Here is a 10649-nt window from a genome sequence, read left to right on the forward strand (position 1 = left end):
CTAAAAACCACGCAACGCTATTTTTTAGACTAGACTATATTCAATCGCCGGTAAACAGTTGTTATATGCATAGGTAGATAGGTACTACAGCGATGTTATTTTAATTACAATATCAATTATGTATTTCATCATGTCAGAGTCGTTCGTGTGGTGTGCAGCACAAAGTTTTCGATTGAAATATATTTTAAGTTTGTAAACTCTAAACTCTCGGCGAACGTCGCATTAATACTCGACAAGCAATCTGGAAGGGGATAAAATGGAATTCATTAAAGTTTGCCGCGGCTTGCAGTCGAGTTTTCCTATATTTACGAACGCTCTAGCCACGTGTAACTGTGTACACATCATTATATATACTTACCTACTTGCTTATTCCTAATGCTTATTCAGAAAGACGCGCCGCCGTGGTCGCTTTTATTACTATGCCTACAATAATAATAATATATTATGTTATAATATTATGGTGAAAGCAAATATTGAATGAACGGGGGAAAAAATCGTATACAGTACAGTTATCGTATCACTGAACATCGCGTGTGCATCGAATAATGAAATTGTCGAGGGCACCACCAAAGTGTGGGGGGAGGGAAAAAATATCCATGACCTCCTTCATCCCACCACTAGTATCGTAAATTATAATTTTCTTTTACTTATTATACCTGTTTATGCGACACGTAGGTTTTGCATAATGATTGTACTGCAGTTATGAAATTGTATGATTATAAATTCACGTTTCTGAACGTGGGTAAATATTGTGTAAGCCGATTATATAGGTCCACACTCCAAAGTACCACGGTTATATTATTATCTACTCGTTATAGATATACACGCATGGGTAGGGTAACCTATTTTGCATAAGGCCAGATGATTATTTATCTCAAATACTCGGTTTCGTATTATGACGTGACAATGACGATAATAATGTGTTTCTGATAGTTGATTAAAAATTGACGATTTTATCTAACCTATCTATAAGTGTTACTTATATATCCAAAAACCTTTAAGAAGATTTATACGCTTGGTGATGTATCCAGGGGGGTTTTATGGGTGTTGAAATTGTGTTAATACCGAATTAAGTTCGTGGAATTTTTATTTTTATGAAAAAGTCAATATGTGTATTTACTATTTTTGGCAACTATAATTATATTATAAATTAATATTTATAATATAATATGATAGTTTAAAATAGTTATGTGAAATGTAAAGGGAGATAATATTTACAACAGTATTTCGAACTATATTATAAATAACAATATATAATTTTTAGTTTTAAACTGTAATATCTAAAAATTACGATGTTAAAAATTAAATTTTTTACGAGGTGTTTGTAATGCTATTGTACTATGAAACAGGTCGATCGACGATTTGGACCTGTACACCGGGCTGCTTTCGGAGAAGCCGCTGGAAGGAAGCATCTTGGGCCCAACGATCACATGCCTGTTGGCCGATCAATTCCTGAGGGTGAAAAAGGGTGATCGTTATTGGTACGAGACGGACGAGAAACCTCAAGCATTCAACGAGGGTGAATAAAACGCATATTATGGTATAATAATATTATAGTAGGTATGAAAATATTCAGTTTGAATAAACAACAAACCACTTATCTTCTCGTGATCACTTCAACTGACCTACCCCTCGGCGTTCGTATCCTCTCTCGTAACACACAAACACACATCCCTCTGGCGTAAGTGTACTATAATTATGGCTGGGTTTTCAATGCACTTTGAATTTTATCTACGACAGCAGGTACTGCCATACGACGCTCGTCTCAGTACAAATCTGTTTCAAATCTGTTTGAATAGATAATTTATTTATGTAGGTAGGTACAATTGCAGATATTCATTTTGTGTTTTATTGCATTTTTGGTGTGTCATTGTTTTTGCATGTCATTTTTTTCATTTTTATGATATTAACACAATTTTATACGTTCCTCATTTAATAATTTGAAAGATGTTGTTTCAAGTTAAATGGAATTTTATAAAATATAATATTCCGCTATCAACACAATCAATTAAAAATCAAAATTTATATAATCTTGCATTTGAAATTCCATGTAACTAATAAAACCGATAAAGGTTGATAGGCAATTTATGCCTACCTGCAGGGGAATCCTAATACTTATATAATCACTGAATACATAAACCAAATAATTTGAATTATTACAGTATCATCGAATCAATATATAGTATCACATTATCTTCATACTACCTAAATAATTAAAATAAAATTATATTATATTTCTATGTACAATACATATTCAATTTCATAGAATTTATTCCTAAACCTTTTTTAGTTTTTTAGTGAATTTCATAAATGGTTAATTTTAAATTTTTGTAAGGCTTTTAGACTTTTAGATCATCAAAATCCCTAAGATTAATATATGAAATGATTCATTTGACCAACTATAATAAAACTAATTTTAAAATTTCCAAATCAATTTTTATATTTATGGTTCTTACTTCTTGAAATAAGTTCTAAGTAGGTACCTACATACATACCTGTAGGTTATGATGACCTTTTAAGTTTTTAATTAACCTGTAGACTGTAACTAAATATACGTTCATAAAATTTTTTATGTAGGTATAATATGCCTGGTATATAACATTTTTAATAATAGTATTTTCTCAAAATGTTTAAAAACTGCCTACCTACCTACCCATTTCACTTCTTAATAAAAATTAAAAACTATTTAGTAGGATTAAAAAAAAAAATGTATTTATTCACGTGGTGATGTTATAATATAAGTAGGTATATTATACAGACTTACCATGAATTGAGTGATCCGCAAATAAAATATAGCGAATACGCTCGTTTTTAAATGTTCCTATAAGTTGAAATGTTCGGGTTTTTCCAAAACAATGTTTTTACATAGTTTGAAGGGCTTATATATATTCAAGTTATGTACAAAGTTTATACTATACCCACTCGTGTGTTATATACATCATCTCGACGCTCGACCGCATCTAAGTCCCGTATCGCAAACGGCGGTAAAGTAGGTACATAATAATAATATTATTATTATGCGCACGTTGTTCTTGTATCGTCGTCGTATTATATTATATTTTCGTTTCCAATCAATATGCATCGTCGTACGTAATATTTTTAAACTCGACTGATAGAAACGGACAAATACAAACATTATATACTATATTAATATTTAATACGTGTGCGTGTGTTGTATGCGAACAGATCAACTGTCAGAGATCCGAAAGACCACGTTCGCGGCAATAATCTGCGACAATTCCGACGAAATTGAATCCGTTCAGCTGCACGTGATGCACAGCGCCCGGAAAGTCGGCAACGCCAGAGTTGGTTGCGACAGTTTAATAAAAACGTCTCTCGACCCGTGGAAAGAAGAGTTCGACGCCGCCGCTCCTTTGGCCGCCCCTCAAGACCCGACCGCCACCCCACAGGTCGACCCGACCACCGCCGCTCAGGACTCCACCACCGCCGTCGCCGCTGAAGTCACGACCAGTAATAATAATAATAACAACGGATCGCAGTCGGCCGAAGTCGTGCAACCGACGACAATTATTGGCACGGTGAATCGATAAGGACCACGTGCGAAAACGTAAATTTATTTCGAGTCGGGTAGCCCAAAATTAAGTTTAAAAAATAATGTATAACACCAGCTCTACCTTAACCATAATATTATTGCATGTAATGTCTGTATAAAATACTTATGAACTCCGAACTCGCGTGTGGCATAGAGTTTCAGCATTTATTATAAGATATTATTTTTACAGTTGATTACATTCGCCAACGGCTGAGATGGGGGAGGGGGCTTACATAACCCCCTGGAAATAATATATATTTAAGTTAGTTTTTTTAATAATTATATTATATTATGTATAAGTAATTTATTTTATTATAATTTTAAGACAAAATATTATACTCATACGAAATCAATAGTAATATTATACCGACCAATTATTAGAGCTAGTACTGATGAATGATATGACTATTCAATAATATTTTATGTCCAACTTTAATCTCAGAACAATTTCTACTAATAAAGCAGGCTAATAAATAATAATTACTAGTAGACTGTCGGAGCAAATCAGACAAGCTAGTCTACTAAGTACTAATATTATGTTTTCATTAATAAAAAAAAAAAAACGGAAAATATAATCTCAAAGAACAGAATAATCGTATATTGATTGATGAGTGAACTTAGGAGGACGTCACACCCACGTGTTGTATCTGTCTTACAATCATACAACATAACATCACAATATCTGTTCATCCGCATAGGCGTCATTTGGGAAAGTGGGCGATTAGCACCCCCAGTCTTAAAATTAGCACCTTCATAATTTATGACATTGGAGTGAACTAACCCAATATCATTAAACTTAAAGGTAAGACATATTCCGTGGTTTGTTGGAAATGTCATTTCGATATTTTAATTTTGAAACTAGATATAATGTAGGTAGTTAGTAAAGTAAAACCAGTATAAAAATGCTCATAGCTCGATACAGTCATACAGAACTCTTCTAACGAACCACAGAGTATGTTGCTACATTTAGGTTTAATAAAACGCACCCTAATATTAAAACTCACGAAGCTAAAATATGAAAACTTCTGATCTTCACTTTGGTATACATTTCTCGTGTCTAAAACGGAACAACATATCAAATTTGGATTCGGCACTTCCAATTTTTGTGTAGTTAGCTTTGATACTAGATTGGATAATTATTAATATATTTTTTATTAGTTTTGAAGCAGTTTGGGAGAGGGAGGGTTGTACGGTAGTTTTTGAGCAACACGTATGCATGTAGTATTTCAAATACCTACTTTTGGTTTTTAAAGTGGGTTTCTAACCATCGCAATATAAATACATAGGTAGTAGGTAATCTAATAGTTATCTAATAGCTTTAAAGGGAATATTGTTATTCAATATTCAATAACTTTTTTTAGAAATATGGTTTTCACAAACCTTTGGGCTTCGGCTAACACAGAAATACAGAATATTAAATAAAACTATTATTCTATTATTGTAGTTGACAATAATATTTTTCCAACCAATTATTTCGAATAAAAATAAAATATTCGAAATAAAAAACCAATGTATTCAATAACAAAAAGTATTTGATACAAAAAAAAATATTTAAAATACCATTCAAAATACTTCATGCTGAAAGTATTTAAAAAGGTATTCAATACTTAAAAAAGTATTTGAATACTTTTACTCAAATACTTTTACTTAAATACTTTACAGAACTGGTTATAGGTACGTTTGTAAGACGGAGACATCAATGCTTACGGGTGTGCCGGCCTCTTAGAATAATAAATTTATAACTTTACATCACCTAAATATTATTAATATTTATAATAACTTAAATAATTACTTATATTATATTATGTTTTATTACATGTTTAAAGTATACCACTTATATAAATTACTACCTAGGTACGTAACATTGCGTGTAAATAGTCTGTTGCTCTAAATGTAAGCCCCCCCCCTCCAAAAAAAAAAAATACAATAAAATAAAAATATTTTCTAGGACTTCCGCTTACAATGCTCGCACCGATTTCCAAGCGGACACGATGATGCTCCACCGTGATAATTATCTTAATATATTATAGAAGTACGTACAATAGTCATAATATTATACTATCATATCCAGATCCTATGTTTCAATATTGGGCAAATCTAAAAAAACCATTTCGTCGTGTCTGGTATTACGATAATTATTATTAAAATATTGTGACGTCTTTCGCAGTAGGTACGCGCCTGGTATCATTATGATAATAAATAATAATGTATATAAAATACGAACACTAGAAAAATTTAATAATTCAAAGTGAACGTTTTATGGTTTAAACAAAATATTCAAAGGCTATACGAGACGATGAGACGGTATATAATCATTTCTTTGATGTGCATTCTTATTGTGAATACTATTTGTGTTTTGTAAGAACGATTTTACCGTCATAAATATTATAAGACCGTCGTATGACAATTATATAATAATTGTTATCTTTGCGCAAACGTTAAAAAATATGATTTTTAATTTTTTTTTTTTATACCTATAGCTATAGCTCTTATGTATATATATATTTTTTTTTTTAATTATGAACAACTTGTGTACATTATCGTAATATTATTACTATTTAGTGATGAACATTTAAGTACCTACCTACATTAAACGTTGTGAATTTTTCGTGTAAAAATATAAATTTTTATTATTATGGTCCATAATATTATTATTATTTATTACCTGTGAAAACAATAAAGTGTAAAAATTTCAAATCACAAACACGTACCTATAATGGACTATAATTTGTTTTGCCGTAGATATATTATAGTGTAAGCCACGTAAAATATGTAGCTGCCAAATTATAATAAACTGCTAATAAAATATTAATGTTTATGAGACACCTATTTAATAGGTAGTTATATTTATTTTTATTGGGTGATGAATTTAGTTGTTGAATAAATATGTTAAATTCATTTTGTAACCGATCGTAAACCTTTCAAATTACCTATTCTAAAAGCTCGGTTATGGTTTACAGTTTGACGTAAAATCAAAAAAAGATCAGTTTGATCTCAAAAATCAGAGTTTGCAGTAAAGAATAAGTTCGTTGGCGTGATTACATTAAATGTCGGCCGGTGTAAAACTTTCAATGGTCAAATAATCACAGAGGAAATTAATTAAGTCATTAAAAAAGTAGACCGCATCGCTATCATTTTATATTTGATTGCATAAATATATCAAAATTATTCCCTACATAATCTGCAGGTGTGTGTGTGTGTGTGTGTGTGTGTGTGTGTGTGTGTGTGTGTGTGTGTGTGTATGAAACGAATGGGATTCTAACAAGACCTCGAACAACAAAACCCGTTCACCATTTGCTGCGATGCTAAAGAAAAATCTAGATACCTAAAATGTAATATTTTTTTAATCAGTTGAAAAGTTAATTCATTTTCATGAACAATAATTATCATTATTGCATACGTTAAATGGAACACCCTGTACAATATTATGTTTCATTATATTGTCTTAATCTTGACCAACGTGTCCAAGACGACAAAACAGGAAAATAATAGGTATATATTATTATGATATTATTGCCCTTATAACCTATACCCACGGTTTTATTTGTTTTTTTTCCTAATAGTCGTGTTAACGTTCCCGTGGTCGACTAATAAAGAGAAATGTGAAATACTCAAATTAAACTGAAAACCCCTGCACATTATTCGCTGGGAATTTAATCTAGGAAAAAATGTAGTTTGATATTATTTTTTTTAAAATAAGAAACATTTTTCATTACGACAAAAGACAATTGCGGCGTTTCGTTTGCCACAAACACTCGTCTCTATATTTCTATTCACCGCAAATATTGTATATATAAGAAATTCAAATATAATATAAAACCCCATCTTATAATTATAATTTTTAATTAAAAACGTTCTCTCACTTCACCACGCCGACAACTAACTATATAAGTATATTATATTAGTTGAATTATTCAAATTTGAATTTTTATTTTTTTTATTTGAGCTAGAATATACATAATAATATATTCGTGCGAATTAAATATTATGGGCCCCCGACAGTGTTAATACTGTGGAATTTAACTTCCGGTGCCCGCGACCAATCATAAATAACGTTATGGGTTAATAGATATTATTTGCTTCGCAGTAAACATTTTCGTAATAAGGCGTAAAGTGAAATTGTATAAATATTAATACAAAGGTATAATAGGTGTGTACTTACGTAATATCTACCTACTTAACTTATAAATGTATTTGTAGTGTATACTTTATTTTGCAACCAATAATAACAAAATTTTATTTAAAAAAATGTAATACGCATTCCCTGTAGGTAAGCTATCTCTTGTGTAGGGAATTGAGTCCAGTTCACAAATGATTCATTGAACCTGATGAATACTGCAGGATTCCTACCCGAGAGTAAATTAGTGTCCTGTTCAGGACTCCAAAACTGGTAATAAAAAGGATACTGCAAGGAGTCATCTTTAGTCCCATGAATGTCCCTGTCTAGACTACAGAAAATCTAACAAATAACTCATAGGTAACCAAGAGTCCAATAGAGTCCTATTGATATCCCATTAAGAACTCCCTCACCAATGGTAATAGGACACCGATAGGAATCCTCTTCAAGTTCTTAAAGTACTACTACAAAGACAATTAATTGGAAATTAATATTAAGTATTTAAGTATGACAATATATAATGTACTAGCTGATCCAGTGCACATTGCCGTGAAAAATTTCAACTTTTAAATGGTGCAAACTTTGTTAAAATCGTTATTTAATATTCATTATTCTGTGCATACATTATGGTGTTCAAAACTTTAAAAATGTAATTTAAAATTTGTAAATGGTAATAAGTTATTTTTTTTACAGATAATCAATTGCTGCTAGCTTAAATAAAGAATTATGTAGTGATGATTTAAATAGTTGTTATCCCTCCATTATTCAAACCTAAAATAACTGATTTTATCTATCATCTAAACCTTCCTTGAATCGTCAATACTAATTTTTATTATTATATTACAATATTGGAAACCATCTAAAACCAAAAAATAATTTATAGAAAAATCCAAGAAGACATTTCAGTTTTTTCAAAATTTTCTTTCCATAAAAAATTCATTCTGAAAATTGTTGGTTGCTCCCAGCTGCTGTAGCCCCCTTAAGTATAACTATACTACGGTCTTATTAACATTATTTTAATAATATCTTGTAGAATAATCGTGTTTCCAAAGATTTAATAGCTGATGTTTAAACCTTCGATGAAAATATAAAAGTAATAATCTTTAAAGAAAATAGTGAAATACGCCAGAACAAAAATTGTTCAAATGGTACTTAGGTACAACAAAAATATTTTGGGAGTGAATTAATAAAATCTAAGATGTGCAGAAGGCGTAACGACGTATAAAAGTAGGTAAGTTACTTCTTATATTAAACGCACTTCCGAATGAAAATGGAACGACGTATAGACAGTTGGAAAACTATATAGCAAATCTGTTAGCCCAATACTAATAAATAATATATTTAAATCTAAAATTGTCTTTCATTTGTAACAATTTGTAATCCTAATTTTAACATGACAAGTTTGTTGTAATTGAACTTGTCAGTGGAATTTTATTAATAACCATATCTACAATCAGTGAAAAACATTCAATAATAATAAAAAATAAATATACTTATCAAGTAATTAAATGTACAAAATACATTTTAAAAGGCTTTATTCATTTAAACAGTATAAACAAAAATTAATAACCAAATAATTGTTTGGATGAAAATAGTAAAATATTATAGCGTAAAGTTAAAAAATATATATAATTCAAAGTAATATACAAACACTTTTAATTAATAAAAATAAGTGAAAAAGAAAAACCCTTGGCTTCATTAAAAAATAAAAACTTTATCATTGCTTGTACAAACCAAGATAATTGTTATGAAAATATCTAGTTGTAAAACCGATGAATTTTTGATAAAAACATTCTTACATACTGTAATCATAACTTGATTGGCAATCTTGATTGGCATAACTTGATGAGTGGCAATGACAAGAAGGATTTGGAAAAAACCTATTTCTACATAAGAATGCGTACAGGATTACGCAAGAAATGAGTGGTCACATCCAAAACATTTTCAGACATTTGATCAAACAACAAAATTACCTGAACATCTTTTTCGAGCACCTTGAACACTTCATTAACTTGATATTGGATACCTCTATTCAACTGTTTATTACTTTCATCCAACACAAATATCTTGATAATTTTAGTTTGTAAATATTTTTTAACAATCAAATCATACACACGGGTTGGGGTGCCAACCACTACATGTGGAAAAGTATCAAACGTGTTTATTCCGCGCATGCAAGCGTAACAATCTGCTTTCATAAAACCACCGAAAGCCATAACAACCTAAACACAATGTTATATTATAAAAATTTCAAAATGTAATCATAAAAACAAAGTTTACCTTTTGAATCTGCAGAGCCAACTTCCGTGAAGGTGCCAAAATGAGTGCTTGGCACTCATTCAAACTTGTGTCGATTTGTTGCAGAATGGAAATCAAAACAGAAGTTGTCTTTCCAGTTTCCAGTACCAGATGTGGCTTGAACAATGACACCATGTCCTTTGATACATGGCAGAATAATGCGCTGTTGAATAGCTAATGGCTTTTCAAAACCATATTCATAGATACCACGCAACAATTCTTCTTTTAAATTCATCTCATGGAATTTGTCTACAACTCTTTTGCAGTCAATCTGGATATTTCCGCTATCATTCATGACGGATGGTCCTGGCAGATTGTCCAAGATATTAGTTTCACTTGGCTGTGTATTTTTCAGGTTATTAGCATCCATTATTAATTTTAGATTTATTCTGAAATCAATATACTTTAATTTATTAAAAAAAAAAAAAAAAAAAAGAATAAAATATAATAATATGTTCCATAGTAGATTTTAATTTCAATCTCACAAAAATGATGTAAAATAATAATTATTCAACCAAAACAATGGTAAGCACTAGGTACCTACCTACCTATAAACAATTTATTATATTTAAATTAACTACATAATTTATGTTTATTTGTGATTTACATATTATCTTTTGTAATTAATAATTATAATTTATATTCGAATATAATATCAATTGGACCATCAGAATATTATTA

The 10649-nt window shown here is 30.3% G+C and overlaps 1 protein-coding gene and 1 pseudogene across 4 annotated transcripts in view; one reads left to right on the forward strand and one right to left on the reverse strand.

Moving 5' to 3' along the window:
- Positions 1-6017, forward strand: part of LOC100167648 (chorion peroxidase) — a 57603-nt gene extending 51586 nt beyond the window's left edge. For 2 of the 4 annotated variants that reach the window (XM_008183178.3, XM_001947774.5), the window contains exons 14-15: positions 1350-1519; positions 3187-4138. In XM_008183178.3, coding sequence (XP_008181400.1) covers positions 1350-1519; positions 3187-3551 — 535 coding nt within the window. In that variant the 3' untranslated portion in view covers positions 3552-4138. Of the gene's footprint in view, positions 1-1349; positions 1541-3186; positions 4139-5501 lie in introns of those variants that run through there. The other 2 variants (XM_008183179.3, XM_016803098.2) reach the window with 2 other exon arrangements.
- A 3312-nt stretch (positions 6018-9329) lies between these two features.
- LOC100158716 overlaps positions 9330-10649 on the reverse strand; it is a 3346-nt pseudogene continuing 2026 nt past the window's right edge.

Source organism: Acyrthosiphon pisum, chromosome A1, assembly GCF_005508785.2.
Source record: "Acyrthosiphon pisum isolate AL4f chromosome A1, pea_aphid_22Mar2018_4r6ur, whole genome shotgun sequence".
Classification (NCBI taxonomy): Eukaryota; Metazoa; Arthropoda; class Insecta; order Hemiptera; family Aphididae; genus Acyrthosiphon; species Acyrthosiphon pisum.